General features: G+C 57.6%; 2 protein-coding genes across 2 annotated transcripts; one reads left to right on the plus strand and one right to left on the minus strand.

Annotated features, from left to right (window-relative positions):
* Positions 1-1,185: 1,185 nt before the first annotated feature.
* On the minus strand, positions 1,186-11,263 carry TRAPPC6A (trafficking protein particle complex subunit 6A). The gene is made up of 6 exons (XM_054588599.1): positions 11,090-11,263; positions 3,150-3,217; positions 2,890-3,007; positions 2,280-2,363; positions 2,011-2,104; positions 1,186-1,341 (listed from the first exon to the last, which is right to left on the minus strand). The coding sequence occupies exons 1-6, from the start codon at positions 11,261-11,263 to the stop codon at positions 1,310-1,312; spliced, it is 570 nt and encodes a 189-aa protein (XP_054444574.1). The 3' UTR covers positions 1,186-1,309.
* Positions 11,183-14,253, plus strand: BLOC1S3 (biogenesis of lysosomal organelles complex 1 subunit 3). The gene is made up of 2 exons (XM_054588597.1): positions 11,183-11,700; positions 12,053-14,253. Exon 2 carries the CDS (start codon positions 12,067-12,069, stop codon positions 12,664-12,666), a length of 600 nt encoding a protein of 199 aa, XP_054444572.1. The 5' UTR covers positions 11,183-11,700; positions 12,053-12,066; the 3' UTR covers positions 12,667-14,253.
* The last annotated feature ends 1,931 nt before the right edge of the window (positions 14,254-16,184 follow it).

The raw sequence follows: 16,184 nt of genomic DNA on the forward strand, positions 1-16,184 counted from the left end.
CCGAGCCGGCCCAGCGGGGCGGCCTTCTACGGGGTGACCCTTCCCTCTGCCTGAGCCTGGCTGGCTGGCCGGCCCTCCCCAGGCCTTCAAGTCGCTCCTCGGGAGAGGGTTTCCTCCCTGTCCACCAGTTCTGCACTCTTCCAACAGGGGGTGGGGCTCCAGGGCGAGCCTCTCAGCTTCTCAGAGGGCAGGGCCAGACGCCCCCTCTGGCCGACCCACGCACAGGGTTTAGCTGAGTAATTGTGATTCCCCGAGCATCTGCCCAGCTTTGCACTAGGCAGGGTGATGGAGGGCAGGGCGGTGGAGGGCAGGGCAGCTGGGCAGGGCCCGGCATGTGCACAGGCCTGGAGGCAGGCCAGGGAATGCGGCGCTCGGCGTGTGGGCCAGCGAGGTGGGGCCCAGCCTTGTGTCCGCAGACTCTACACAGGCAGATTCTACATGGCCCCCTCGCTCTGGGTGGGATCTTAAACAAGGAGACCTTTCCTGGTCCCGTTGGGACCTCACCCCAGCCTCGGCCAGCAGCTCCGAGGCGGAGGTACTTTCCCACACTGGGCAGCGCCTGGGCGATCCAGGTGTGATGCTGCAGATGTCGCGAATGTAAATGAGGTGCCAGGGGAGGGGGAGGGCAGAGGCCGCGGTCTTTTGTATGGCTTTGGTTTGCCAGGCATGTGAAGTGTATAGTATGTGCAGTATGGGAATGAGGCTGTCTGGCCCGCCCCCCACTTCCATCTACTCCCATTCTTGGCCACCTGCCCTCCAGACGCCCCTGGCCTTGCTCCCCAGGGAGAGGTCCACCCTGTGGGCCGCGCGGGGCCAAGGGCAGCCCCATGCTGGTTGGCCCTGGTGGGGTTGCTGGGATTTGGGCCGCCCTCCCCTGAACAGGCGTGCAAGCTCCAACACTCAGGACTGCAGGTGAAGGGGGGCCTGGACGGGGAGGCAAGGAGGCTGTTCTGCCCCTCCCCAGCTCCCGCAGGCCTTAGGACGGTCACTTTACGGATGCCCCCATCCCCCAGCGTTCAGCAAGCGGCCTCCCTCTTCCACTTCGAACTTGTCTCCAGACACAGAATTTTTATTGAGCTTCTGCCCTGAGAGTGAGTGATGTGTCCAATGGGAGTCTCTCCACACCAGGCCCTATGGTGGCTGGGCCCACCCCGCCCCAGATGCCCCCACCTCCCCCTCTGACGATCCATTTGTTGGGCACATGTGATACCCTCAAGTGGCAGGACCTCCTGCCCTGCTGTTATCCCCATAGCCTGGGCTTCCCCAGCAGCCCTGGGGGGGCCTCCGCCACGCTGGGGCCCGGGGCTCCTCAGGACCTCTGGATGGCCACCTGGAACCTGCCTGGAAGAGAAGCACTGGCATTAGCTTCGGGCTGGGATCTGAGGGGAGAGGCGCCTGAAGGGCTGGGCACGAACCGACTGTACGGCCTCGATGTTCAAAGTGGGCGACGCTCCCGCCCACCCGGCCCGCGCCCCAGGGCCCAGCGTGACTAGGGGCACCGAGGCCAAGTGTGCAGGGAAGGGCCTGGCGCAGGCTTCTGTGGCACGCATTGCTCAGGCCCTAACCACGTGGACCTGGGGCCTAGCAGAGGGCAAAACACCCACAGGAGGGAGGATGGCGGGCCGGGCGCAGCTGCACCCGGGCAGGGACGCGCTTCAGCCTGCCTGGCGGAGGGCCCCGGGGGTCGGACTGCCTTTGGAGCCCCCCTCCGGTGACTTCCATGTCCTACTGGATTCTCATGCTGGGAAGAACCTTCCAGCCCACTTGAATGGGGCTTGACGGAGGGCTCTCTCCTCTGGCCTGGCGCACACCAGGGAAGCAGGCTGGGGGCCCCGGGGGCATGGGTGGGCTGTACCCGCTGCGTGGCCTGGCACATGACTTACAGTCTTGGGGGCTCGGACTCCCAACCTAAAAGACGGGGCTCAGTGGCCTGGCCCACCAAGAGTAGGGACAGGGGAGCCCCCACCACACTCAGGGGTGGCAGGGGTCCCTGCCACACTCACTACTCACAGGCTGGCAAGGCTGCCACGGAGGCGGTGACCAGGCTCTTGATGCCCAGGGTGCTGAGGGTGCCGCGTAGGAGGCCGCAGGTGAAGGCCAAGAACTGGGGGCGGGTGGCACAGGTCACTGTGGGAAAAGGAGGCCAACCCCCGGGACGAGGGCCGGGATGGGCTTTGGGCTTCAGTGGTGTCAGCCCCCTGGCCTGGGGAGGGGCCTCCTCGGTGGTGGGCGCTGGGGAGGCAGGGGAGGCGGGCGTGGGTGTGTCCCAGCACCCCTACCTTGGGGGCCTCCTCCACGTACTGCAGGCCCGAGGCCATGCGGACCAGCAGAGGGAAGCTGTTGTCCTGTAGGACGTAGGTTCCCTGGGGACAGAGGAGAGGCTGTGGGTCTCAGGGCAGGGCCTGCGCATTGCAGTGGGGGTAGGGGAAGCCGCGACGTCCCAAAGGAGCCTTCCCTCAAAACCACTGCTGCCAGGGCCCCGTCCTTCAGAGCTACAGGAGGGCCCACGGGCCTGCTGGGCCAGGAGTCACCGGGGCTGTGCTGGTCCTGCGCTGCCCCTCCCTCTGGCCGGGTGACTCCTGGGGCAAAAGGCAGACTGGTCCGGGCTTCCCGGGTTGTGGTGAGAAGCTGCAGACCCGGCCTGAGAAGCAGTGGGCCAACAGGGCCCACACAGCGAGGATGCCTAATGGGACCAGGTAGGGGCTGGCAGTGTCTCTGGGTTGAGGGGTTGCCAGCGACAAGGCCTTCTGCCAGATCTGGGGCCCCATCCTGGGAGGCTCATGGAAACTCTGGAAATAGCTTCAACGCTCCCCAGGAGGGCGGTGGCTGCCAGGGTCAGGGCCCCTTCAGGAGCCCCGCCTGCGGCCGGAAGCTGGGCGGGGCGCACACCTGGTGATTGGTGCGGAGGCTGTCCATCTGCTTTTGGAACACGGCCACCCACAGGTCTTTGCACAGGAACTTCAGGACATCCAGCTCCTCCCTGAGGGCCAGCGTCTCCCGGGGCAGCCTGGGGGGCAGCGGCAGACCCTTGGGTCGGGCCAGGCCAAGAGTGGGGCGGGGAAGCCAGTCTGGGTTCCTACGTGGAGCAAGGCAGCCCCCCCCCTCGGGTCCAGCCGGGGTGGGAAGGCGCGGGGAGGGGCGGCTCTCACCTCTCGCCCAGGGCTTGGCCCACGCGGAAGCCCATGCCCTCCAGCACCAGCAGGTTCATCTTCTTTTCCTAGAAGGCCACACAAGAGGCTCAGGGCGCTCTGCCACCTCCAGTAGGGAGCCACCCAGGGTGGCAGCTGCACGGGGACCTTTCCAGTTCAGCATCGTCTGGCCAGGACAGGCTCAGGCCTGCGGAGCGTCAGGCTGGCGTCGCCCCTCCGCAAACCCCATCCGCCCTCAGGGCCAGCTGTCCTGTGCTCCAGGAAAAAAGCGGGGACTCCCCACATTCAGCCTCACCCCTGTGAGTCAGCTCTTTCCTGACAGCACCCTCCACTCCTTGTAAGCGCAGCCCTGAGAGGCAGCGCTCCTGATCAGCCGGGAGCTCAAGGTGACGTGTCCAAGGGCTCCTGCCGCAGCGCTGGCGTGGGCCTGGCCTGGCCTGGCCAGCAGGGGGCTGCAAGAGTCAACGATGACCATCCTGTCCTAAAACGTCAGCCACGAAGCCCGGGAAGGACACGCAGGGGCTCTGGGGGATGGGGGAGGCGTCCACGTGAGAAACGTGCCAACCTGTAGAGAATTTTTGAGTTTGGGCCAAACTGAGAACAATTGCTAGGAAGCAAAATCTCAACAGGTTGAGAAACTGCTCTGGAGAATGGCGGTTTTGCAGCTTATCTTACACGTTAGAATCAAAGGAGGCGGCGAAGGAGGATTACGTGAAATCCATGGGTGGTAGGTTTAGGGGGTGGGAGAAAGCAGGGGCGGGGGGTGCAGGGGGAGGGAGAAGTGAAATCTCTGAGACTGGATAAAAAGTCACACGGTGACACACACTTCTTTTACACTGGTGGGTACAGGTTGTTAATAATCAACGCTAACAGCACACAGAGATGCTATTTTAGGGACAAGATGACAATGAGGGGCTCTGAGGTCCCTGCCCTGGTGTGGTGGGCATGCCCTGAGGGGCCTCGTAATGTGGAAATACCAGATTACCCTTAAGATGAAGAATGACCTTTGTCAAGGACTCTACAGGCCTAGAGGACGCGAGGACTCGCCGTGACCGGCTTTCAGCTAGGAAGATTTATCACCATCCCATGTGGTTACTTTAGGTCTCTGAGTTTCTAAGGCCGACACGCAGGCCTCCGCTGAGCTGCTCAGGTTCGGTACGTGGCCCCTTTCTCATCCACAGAGGGAGGTCCAGGTTGGGACATCAGAAATACCAGGTCGGCCTACGGCAGGAGGCTGCAGCTGGGAGAAAATCTGGTGGGGCCCGGGTGGAGAGCAGAACCCTGGCAGGGAGGCCGCCGGCCCCTCTCCGGAGGCTGCAGTCCCCAGGCCTGTGCCTCTCCTACCCTGCCTTCCCTTGGCAATGACTGCTATGGCCTGCTCTCTGGCCACGCTATCATGGACCCCCCAGCGTGCTAAAGGGGCCAAGTCTGCTTAGATCCAGCCTGAGATGCCGCCAGGGCCTCCTCAGCGGGCCTCACGCAGCCTCCTGAGATCCAGCCGTCCCTCCGCCCCGCTCCGCCCAACTCCCGCGAGCCTCCCTTCTCGCCCATCGTGGGGTTGGTCTGCAACCCCGGCGCTGCCACTCCTCTGTACTGTCTTGAGTGGGGACACGGCTCTGCAAGGAGGGGGACCCAGGCCGACCCTCGGCAGCCAACACAGGCCTTGGTGCCTGGGAGGGAGGCACTTAAGAAACACGCTGAACAGAGTGAAGGGCTGGGATTCGCTCACACACTCTGCACAGGTTCTTTATATAGGGTGCAGCACAAATAACGCCCCGTTTCTATTCCAGAAGCATCATCATAAGCATGTAATTCTGTAGCATCATACTGTCATACTCAATCACACCCTATGACATTTCACATGAAATGTTCAATTATAAACCCCAAGTGATTACACCCGTTATTACCCAACCAACCACACTGAAGCAGGCGTTACTTCGGCCGGGCCTGACGAACCCGCCCGCTTAGCTGTAACAGCCCCAAACGGCAGGCCGCGTTTCCCACCCGCACACGGGCTCCGAGGGCTGAGGCGAGCCCCGCCATGGGCGCCCTCCGCCTCAGGCCTTTCGGACCTGGGCAGGTCTGCCTCCCAAGCCTAGGTGGCCAAAAGGGTGGGCGGCCGGACACCACAGCTGTCCTGGCCCCAGGGGGGTGGCAAGGGCCAAGGCCTGCCTGGTGGGGAGGCCTGAGCAGAGGTCACCCGAATTTCCAAGCACAGAGCCCCCCCAACCCCTGCTAAGCCATCCGGCACGCAGGCCTTTGCCCACACTCTCTGCTCCACCCGCGGGAACCGGGCCTGCGTGCCTACACAGCGTGCCGTTGGGTCACAGTAACAGGCTTGCCGGTACCACCTGCGGGGCTTCCCCAGGACCGGTGGGGCGGCCACACGGGGAGGGTGGCGGGAGGGGCGGATGACTAAGTGTCTGGGAGAGGACCTGCGCCTGTGAGGGACACTGAGGGGGACAGGGGCCCGGTGAGGATCCACCCCAAACACCGACCAGCTGTGGGACTGGGCAGTGGCTAACCGCCCTGTGCTTCCGTTTCCCCATATGCAAAAAGAAGGCGGGGTTAACAGGACCCTTCCCAGGGCCCTTAGGAAATTAAAGGAGTTGGTGAACCACACGCTCCAAGGGGGGCTTGGGAAGCGTTCCAGTGTCAGGCACAGGCCCCGCACCGGTCAGCCCGGGGCCGGGACCCTGGCTGGCAGAAAGCCCACGAAGGAGGGGCTCTGTCCTGGGGTGAAGCATCTCAGCAGCCAGAACGCTGCCTGAGGACTTCCAGCGTGACGGGGAGGACCCAGTATCTCTGGTTTTGAGGGTGCGCAAAGGCAAGAAAGCAGGAAGAAGCACGGAGCATGTAGCTTAGGCCACTGTTAACAATGGGGGACAGGGAAGGGAGGGGAGGCGGCCCCTGCAGACCAGCGTGAGGCGGGTGCGTTTTCCCTGTGTGACAAATGCTGCCTGAAGAGTCCTGATGCAGGACACATGGAGGGTGACACAGACAGTCCCTGCCTCGACAGACCTGGCGCCCTAGCGGGGAACACAAAAGAGCTATGACAATCACTGGGACGTGCCCTCTGCTGACGGGCGGATGCTGAGGAAGCCATGCCTGCCCTGCCTCTGAAGGGAGAGTTACGCATGAGCGGGAGCGGGTGGGAAGGTACCTCAGCCCCACACAGGCCAGCAGCCCTGAGAGGGGACGGCCAGAGACTCAGCACGGTCCTCAGCCGGGCTGAAGGGGGTGGGGGAGGGTCCAGAGAGGTTTCCGCAAGTTTGTTTCCCTTCAATGGGCTCCAGACGGGCTGGGTTTGAATCCTGGCTCCGCCACTTGCTGGATGGGCAACCTTGGGTGAAATATCTCATGGCCCTGGGCCTCAGTTTCCCCAGTGAAAGGGGGCTGACAACAGTCCTCACCTCACAGTAGTGTTGTGACGGCTCTATCCCTAGCTGTTGTTTCTGTTGATCCTTGACAGGGACCAATTAAGTGTCTGCTGAACTGAAAAGACTGGGCGTGGCAGGACCTGGAGAATGAGGAGAAAGGAAGGGGGAAGACAGTGGGGAGGGATGGGCCGAGGATGAGCAGGTGAGTGAGGAAGAGAGGGTGGAGGAGGAAGGAAGCAAGAGCCCATTCACCAGCCTTCGTCACAGCCTGTCCCTGACTCCGGGGCGGTCCGCCCTAGGGGTTCATCCTGATTCCCACAGAAGGCGAGGCGGACTCTCCCACTCAGGAGTCCTCTGGAACCCGCCCAGAGCCATGCTGTCTGGGCTCCCACGGCTGCGCAGGCAAGTTTACACAACAGCCCCCTGAGAGGAAACGGGATAATCAGGACCAGAGGGGAACCCCTCAGAGCGGCCTCATCAGCGTGGCACCTCCGCAGCCACCGCACGGCACACAGCATGGGCGCTAGGAGGAAGGGACAATCAGACAAAGGGAAGTTCTTGGAAGTGAGAAAGATGGTGGCCAAAATAAACATCTGTTAATGAGGGAGACAAATCTGTAAGGTAGATAAAGCCTCCCGGATTGTCCAGAAAAAAAACGGAGGCAGAAAAGATGAGAGAAAAGTTGTAAGACACGGGGGAGATTCAGATTCCTCTGAGTGCAGAAAGGACACGTGTGGAGCGAGGTGGGAAAAGAAAGAATGGGGGGGGGATGGAAAATGCTGGGCTGAAGGAGTTCACTGAGCAGGGCCACAGAGCTCCCAGCAGCACGAATGGAAGACAGCAAACCAAACCCTCTGTCCTGTCCCAGCCTGACCACTTGACTGGGAGGACAGCCAGAACATTCCAGAAAGAAGCAGGCGGGAGTCGGGTTGGGGCTATGCGTCTGGCTGCTTCCTGTCTCTTCACCCGCTGGGCCCCTGGTTACACGTGTGGGGCCACTCTGTGCCGACCCAGGCAGAGCACCAGGGAAGAGCAGGCCAGGTTCCTGCCTTTTTAAAGAAATTGTCATCTGAGGTCATATATTTATTGATTTTAGAGAGAGGGAAAGTGTGGGGGGGGGGGTTAGAGAAAGAGAGGGGGTCGGGGGAGAGAGAGACATCAAAATGAAAGAGAAACACAGATCGGTTGCCTCCTGCATGTGCCTCGACCAGGGATTGAACCTGTAACTTTTGGTGTATGGGACACTCCAACCAACGGAGCACCCAGCCAGGGCCCAGGTTCCTGTCTTTAAAAAAACCACTGGGAGAGGGAACAGGTTCTCAGTCTCTGCAAGGTGACTGGCCCCTGACAACCCAGAAGTATGGAGTGGACAGGTAAGAATGACCGAGCAGGGAAGAGCCAGCATACCTCCCACCTTCCCGCCATCTCCCCCACACTCGTGGAGCTCGCCCAGTTCCACCTCCTCCTCCACGCCTACCGCTGGCACGCCCAGCCCTTCCCGCCCAGTCTCATCTGCATGGCCATGGAGGGCTTCCGAAAATAATCCGAACCCAGCACACCTCAGGGTAACCTTCTATGGCTCCGGGCTCCCAGGTCAGAAGCCCCGTTCCCCAGCAGGCACACCGAGACCCTGCAGCTGCCCCCCCATCTCAGATGCTCTGTGCTCCCCGCAGGGCTCTCCCAGGAACCCGGGAACCAGCCGGTTTCACAGGGGTGGCCTGGAACTGAGAGCTGCTCCACAGGCCCCGGGCCCTGGAGAGAGAAGGGGCCCGCAGGGGCGCTCGCCACATCTGGGTGGACGAAGGCCCAGGAAGCAGGGCTGTTCCGGGGCCACCTGCCAGCGCTCACAGTAGTAGAGGACAGCTCCCGCCCTGCATACACAGGAATTCGCTCCTGTGCCCACAGGCTCTCTTTATCTTTAAAGCTTCAGAGGTTGAGAAACCACAGCCTCCTCCTCCTAGTTGTTCCTGCTTTGAGAACAAAGGCCCTTTGACCTCCAAGCTCTTCCATTCCACCACTAACCAGTCAGGAGAATCCATTCAACAGCAACAAAGCAGCAGCCAGGATCTGGAGCTCACAAAGGCCCTGAAGAGTAACTGTGGCTCCTGCGTGCCTGTGCTGTGGGGAAACAGGTGAACGAGTCACCATCCCTGTCCTCAAGGAGTTCTGCAGCTGATGAATGGGCAGACCGGAAGCCACAGACAGGTTTTGGAGCTGGAAGCCTGAGCCCTGCTTTTGCCTCTGACCGTGGCTGTGTGGCCTCAGGAAAGGCCCTTCCTCCCCAGACCCCAGCCCACCCTGCAGGACTGTTCTGAGGGCTGAATTTGATAAAATACTGTGCCGGGGACATCGTAAGTACCCAAGAAACAGGAGGCCTGCATTTGGTTCAAATGAACCAAAGAGAAGGAACAGAGAAAGGAGGGTCCAGGAGCGACAGAGGACTGAGAGAAAACAGAGCAGTTTCCCACAACATGCCCCTGGAAGACGGGGTTCCCGGGTCGAAGGAATGTGGGGACACTGCCAGAGTTCTCATCCCTGGCTGAGCCCGAAGCCCCCCAGGAGATCTGCGAAGCCTGCTCCCGAGGCCACACCCCAGTCCTGCTCTGCCCCGCCTTTCCTGCCCGGCCCCAGCACTGGAATGCCCGGGGCAGCGGGGAGAGCGCAACTGGTACTCAGGGGCTCTGAGAGCCTTGTGGGGAGCAAACCTGAGAAACCCCGTGCTTCCCACACTGGCCTGACCACAGAAACCCACTGAGATCCTCCCGGAGCGTGTCAGGGAGGACACACCGTGGGAAACGCAGGCCAGGGTTTATAGCACAGGCTTTGGAAGGTGGGGGCCTGGCTCCATTCCTGACTCTGCCACTTGAGAGCGAGCCCTCTGTCCATTAAAGCCTCTGTTTCTTCATCTGCAAAGGGGGAGGGTCATGCTGAGCCCTGTGCGTTGTTAGGAGGATCACATGAAATCAGGAGTGTGAAACCCATGGGAAACACATGTGGTAGGTGCTGGTTTTTCTTGTCACCTACTAAATGAATCCCGGTCCCCACTCCACCCTCCTCTGTGCCAAGATCAGAAAGATTAATAAGTGTAAACACAGTGAAGCTATGACAGGTGAAATGAGCCGGGAGGCGTGGGAGGAGGCCGGTACAGGGGCGGAGAGGAGGGAGCCTGGACTAAGGCAGGAGAATGGGATAGATGGGCATTCAGACAACATTTAGACACCAGAATGGGCAGGGCCTGGCTGGGGGCTGGAAATGATAGAGTAATGGCATAAGGACTACTGAGTTTCTGCCTTGAGAGCCAGGATGGATGGGCTGCTGAGACGTTGCAACCCCGGAACCCCAACAAGCCCGACAATGCACTTGCTCTTCCATGCTTTATCTTCCGCGTAGCATTTCCCCACTGTACTACACATTTCACACCTTTTGCTTATTTGTCTGTCTCTGCCCACTACAACATAAGTTCCAGGAGGGCAAGGAATTTTATATAGTTCACTGAGTTATCCCCAATACCAATAGCAGGGCCTGACACCTTGTAGGTTTTAGTTAATGTTCGTTGAATGAACTCTGAAGAAACTATGTTGAGGTCATAACATGCTTCATCCTCCTCAAGACTCTTAAATTGGAATGAAAACCTAAGCCAATAACAATGTCTTGCATATACATGATGAGGATCATAGTAATAACAGTGAAAAAAGCGAACATGAGCACAGCCCTCATTTATTAAGCATCAACTCTCTCCCTCACCCTTTCTTCTTGTGTAACAGATTTTGCAACAAGAGCTCCTGTGTTTGCATTAAGAGCTTTAAAGCTTAAGCTCATTTGACCAACTTCCAAAATGCTAAGCATGCTCCTACATCCAGGTTTTGCACCTCTTCCTGGCATGCTCTTCCCCCCATGTATCCCTGGAGCTTGCTTCCTCCCTTCTCTTTCTTTGAAATGCTCTCCTCCATCATCTACCACTTCATACCTTTTCTTTCCCTGATCTTACTTAAATTTTCTTTGTAGAACTTTTCACTAGCTGGTGGAATATATTTTATGTATTGTTTATTTGACAACCCCACTAAAATGGAAGCTTCGCGAGAACAGTGAAACAGTGCCTGGACTACAACAGGCGTTCAATAAGTGTTGAATGGATAAATGTCCCATTCTGACACTTAGGTGCTGTTATAATTACCATTTTATAAAGGAAGAAACTGAGGCACAAAGAGACTGGCTCTCACACCTAGTGAGTTGACGACGGCGGGATTCGACACAGAAGTCCTCAGTACACATCCAATGTTAGTAATTATTGTAATTACTGCCTGCTTATTCTAGAATTTGAGCTCAGAGGTTTACCTCGAGCCATTCGCTCAATCCTAAACGTAACCAGCGAGGTCAGATCCGCTGCACCCGCCGCTTTACAGAGGAGGAAGCCAGTGCCCCAGGTCTTCCAGCGAGGCAGGGGCGGGGCCGGAGTTCGATCTGGGCCGCTGCCGTGCCCTCCACGCTCCCCGGGGCCTCAATTCCGCCTTCCCGCCACCACCGCGTCTCCTTCTCCGCCCCCCGGGGCCCAGCGCTCACCCCGGGGCCAGGATCGGGGTCGCGTTCGTGCGCCCACAACTCCGCCACCATCTCGGTGTGTAGAAACTCGAACAGAACCGCGTCCACCATTTGTCTGCCCCGCGCGCTTAACTGCAGTCCAGCGCTTTGTGTTCTTATTGGCCCGAATGAACTAACTCCGCCTCCTATATCCATGTGGACCCGCCTACTCACACCTTCATTGGCGCTCCAGACTAGCTCCGCCTTCCTTCTTCGGGCTCACGTGGCGCGCGCGTGTTCTTGGGAGATTGCATTCCACCTTTTCGGATCGTCTAGCGTAGCCATTGGCCAAATCACTGGTTACACGTGACGTAGCTTGTTGTTTTAAAATCCCAGCTCGTACGCTCCCCTCGCACAACGACCCGGAAGCGCCAGCTAAAGCACTTTTCTATTGGTCGCACCTCTATAGCGCGACTCTGCACACCCGCCCACAAAGTTGGTCTTGGGGGCTGGCTTCCCCATTGGTAGCCGAGCGGCCCACTTGATTGGCCAACACCCGCCCAAGCTGCTCCCCTATTGGTTGTGACTGCCACCGTACACACCGCACTTCCGCTGGGTAGCTCCTTCCCTTGGCTCGCAGCTTCCTGAACCCGGTAAGGCCTTCGGTGTTAGGGCTACCCTACGCGCACCCTCCCGAGTCCTGCGGAACTGTCAGTCCTTCTGTGACTCTGGTACTGCCCCTTGAGAGGTTCCAGGATGTAGCCTCTGCTATAAGGCAAAATCGGAAAGAGGACAGTTTGGGGTTCTGGGAGCTGCGGCCTCGGAGTCTTGATCAAGCTGGTTCTGTTCCCTATCAGTACACTGAAGAGGCGGGGTCCAATCGCCCCGATCCTCGCCGGCAGGGATGATGGGCCTGCTAAGATAGTGGAGGGTCAGGGAATCCAGAAACTGCCTTTTAACCACCGCCGGGCGCCCGCTTCTTACGCTGTGCTTTTCGCTCTTCAGTCTAGCTCGGCGCCATGGCGTCTCAGGGTCGTCGGCGAAGGCCGCCGCGGAGGCCTGAGACGGTGGTGCGGGGGGAGGCCGCCGAGACAGATTCAGAGCTCTCTGCGTCCTCGTCGGAGGAGGAGCTGTACCTAGGACCCTCGGGCCCAACGCGCGGCCGTCCCACCGGGCTGCGGGTTGCTGGGGAGGCCGCGGAGACCGACTCGGACTCGGAGCCAGAACCGACGGCCGCGCCGAGGGACCTGCCTCCTCTCGTGGTGCAGCGAGAAACAGCCGGAGAAGCCTGGGGTACTGAGGAGGCCCCAGCGCCCGCCCCTGCGCGCTCGCTGCTACAGCTCCGGCTGGCGGAGAGCCAGGCGCGTCTGGACCACGACGTAGCGGCCGCTGTGAGCGGTGTGTACCGCCGGGCGGGCCGTGATGTGGCTGCCCTGGCCGGTAGGCTGGCGGCCGCCCAGGCAGCAGGGTTGGCGGCCGCCCACAGCGTGCGCCTGGCGCGGGGGGACCTCTGCGCGCTGGCCGAGCGCCTGGACATCGTGGCCAGCTGCTGCCTGCTGCCCGACATCCGCGGCGTGCCGGGGACCGAGCCCAAGCAAGATCCAGGATCGCGGGCCTAGCCATGACCCATTCCCCGCCTGACTCTGCGTCCCCCAGGAGCCCTGATGACCCGGCTCAGTACCCTGCATAGCCCCCCACCTTTCCTGTTGTCTCCCTCAGGGCTAACCCCACCCCCTGGATAAAGCTGCCCACGTGTGCATGTGGGTGTGGATGTGTTGGTGGGGGGTGGGGTAGTGGTGCTCAGACCCGTCTCTTGCGTCTGGTTCCTCCTTGTGGTCCTGGCCCTTCTCCCTGGTTCCTTGCAGCCTGTGTCTGAGCCCTGGGTAACTGGCTCCTCCTTGATCTGCCTCTATCCTGGGTGCTCACTGTGCCCACCTTTCCTTGCGCTCTGCCTAAGTTTGGTTTCTGCTTGCAAGGGTTGATGCTGCTGCTTCCCACAGGCGCCCCAGCATCTATTTATTGGGGCTGCCACCCTCCCCCCTCTGTACAGACACCGCTCTTCCTCTGAGTAGTGCATTACGCAGGCTCCGGGCTTACAGGCCAGATTTCCTAGCACCTTCCTTCACCCGCTTGGCTCTGCCTCCATTCCTAGCTACACTTTGGAATTTTGTCTGCGTGGGCTGGACCCTTTCTCTGCTCCTCAGGGTTGTCCCTGGTTCCATCTCCTAGTTTTAGTCCTTGCTCTGCCATCTCCTGGCTCCTCCTCGGGTTTGGCTGATCCTGGTTGGCCTGATCTCATCTCCTGGGTCCAGTTTTAACCATAGGGTTGGTTTTACTTTTTTGCTTTTCCCATCCTGCTTATACTACCTGTTTGTTCTTGAGCTTCTGAAACCCCACCATAGCCCCCTCCTGACCCAAGGGGTCCTTCACCCCACTCTCCAGGCTCAGGATGGCATCTCCTCCAGACCCAAGTAGGTGGGCCCTCCACCCTCTCTAGGCCAAGGTAGCACTTTGTGCCTGACCTCCAGATACGAAATGGGCCTCCTTCTCACTCCAGGTAGATAATGGCATCTTTCACTTAGGGCTCAGCAAAGACTGCCCTGGTACTTTGGATGCAGTGATACCACATTGCAGATGAGAACCACACGCATGGTGTTTGTTCGTTGCCTTAGCATCAGACTGCCCTGGGTGCTAAGAGGACTTGGATTTCTGTTCCTTCTGGCCACAGCCCTCATCTCTCAGTCCCATTCACATTTATTCCCTTCCCCACTCTTTCCCCAGCCTAAAGATGAGATCCGAATCCCCAGAATGGAGAGGTGGGGAAGAGACCTCTGTGGCAGAGTCACTAAAACACACAGCATTTACTGATGCCGTCCGTCCCTCCTGAGTCGCCACTGATGCGGGGGCAGGTTGGTTAGTGATTTCTCTGAGAAATGAGGGTTCCCAAGAGTGGGATGCTTCCTGCCTGGCCTATTGAAGGTGAAGCTGTAGCTGGAAATGAGGGCCCCTGGTTTTTTGGGTTTTGCTTGGTCCTGTGTGCATTTGTATTCTGTTAACATGCACGTGACGGGCCGCTGTTCTGTGTCTGTGCTGTGCCGGGCCCGTGGGGTGCAACCGCCAGTTCTGGCCCTCGCCAAGCTCACAGTCCACTGGGAGGGACAGACGTTAATAAAATCATCTCATAAGTGAGTGGATAGTTTTAATAATTATGATTTATTCTTTTGATTTTTTCTGGCACTGTGATTAGTGTCATAAAGAGGTGTGGGAATTTTATGAGGGTGTACCTGCCACCTGGCAACTTTGTCAGGGGAGATAGATGGGGGAGGTCAAATGACTTTGCTGAGAAAGCGATGAGTGAGTCTGAGCTGAACCCTAAAGGTATAAATAGATGAAACTGAATGGAGTGGAGAGAGTTGCAGGCAGGAAGGACAGCATATGCAAAGGCCCTGAGTCAGAAGGGAGTGTAACCTATTTAACAGAAGGCAACCAAGGACCAGGGAATGGGATGGGAGGAGGGCATGTAAAGGTTAAGCAAGGGCAGCGAGGATAGGAATCCATTGGCGGCAACAGCCCGCTGCTCCTGGAGATTTTCATAGCTGCTTTTTTTGGAAGAGGGAGAGAGAGAATTGACTCAAGGTGTTTCGGGGGGTAAGTTTTTGCGTGTCCTGAGGTAACTCATGTCCCAAGTAGGTGACAGTTATTTGCACCTGTTGAAGTTGAGATCTGGAGGCTTTATGGCCTCTTCATCTAGTGCCTTAAGGAGATTGAGGGAGTGTAATAAGATCACCCTATCTAATCTGGTTACAGAGCAAGAGGTCATCAATATATTGAACAAGGGTGTGGCCTAAGCCTTAACAACTTGGGAGGCGGAGCCCTGGCTGGGTAATTGAGTTGGTTAGAGCATGGTCCCGATACACCAAGGTTGCAGGCTCCATCCCTCATCAGGGCACAAGCAAGACTAAGCCAATGAGTGCATAAATACGTGGAACAACAAATGGATGTCTTTCTCCCCCTTCCTCTGTAAAATCAATAAGTAAGAAATTGAAAAGAACTTGGGAGATATTGAGGGAGACTAGCAACATCCCTAAGGTATGAGAGACTGTTGTCTCCCTCTAAACATAACTGCCAAGAGAAATTACAAGTCAGGATACAAAGGGATAGAAAAGGAAGTTGAGGAGAGGCAGTCTCTAAACCAGACAACATCACCAGGAATTGCTGTGAGCGTGGATTAGAAACTAGAGGGTGGAAAGGAATCCCTGAAGACTTCATTGGTAGATTTGATTTTCTTCTGAGTCAATTGCCCTGTACTTCAAAGAAAGGAAAGCTCAAATAACAATCTCCCTACACCCAGTGTCCTTAGAGGGCTCTTTAAAAAAAATAAAAAAGATTGATTGGCTTCAAACTTCCCTTTGATAACAAGTAAGATTGGAGTATTGCATGCTGAGGAAGAAAAGGTCAGAACACCCTGCTCTTTAAGGGGGTCTGTTACAGATTTGATTCCTTATTAAAGAGAGAGAAGACAAATGAGAATAAGGAACAAGCCCTGGCTCAGTGGATTGAGAGCCAGCCTGCGAACCAAAGCGTCGCCAGTTTGATTCCCAGTCAGGTACATGCCTGGGTTGCGGGCCAGGTCCCCAGGAGGGTGTGCATTAAGAGGTACCCACACATTGATACTTCTCTCCCTGTCTCTCTTCCTCTCTGTCTAAAAATAAATAAATAAAATCATTTTTAAAATAGCAAAAAAAAAACCCCAAAAAACAAAACGAGAATTGGGCTATGGATAAAAAATGGTTTATTCCTTTTCTAGACACTGCCTATGAGTTCTGCACTTAGTAATAATGCAACCCCATTTGCACAGGAACCCCAGAGACTAATCAGAACATGTTTTAAAATTGGGTGCTGTTCAGATGAATTTAAATCAAGAAGGCTCTTCATTAAGGAAAGTAGGAAGTTTGAGGTTTGATCTCAGGTCAGGGCCATTAAAAATACTTTTTAAAAATTGCATTATGGTGACATTAAATTTTCACACCAAATCTCTACCTAAGAGGTTTGCTGGTGAGGAATCCAAAACTAGGAAGGCACAGTGGGTGTAAAGAGGCAATAAAACAGGTTTCCCAGAGATTCCCGACAGCTTGAA

Source organism: Pteronotus mesoamericanus, unplaced genomic scaffold (assembly GCF_021234165.1).
Source record: "Pteronotus mesoamericanus isolate MK-2021 breed Mesoamerican mustached bat unplaced genomic scaffold, CSHL_Meso_final scaffold_137, whole genome shotgun sequence".
Lineage (NCBI taxonomy): Eukaryota > Metazoa > Chordata > Mammalia > Chiroptera > Mormoopidae > Pteronotus > Pteronotus mesoamericanus.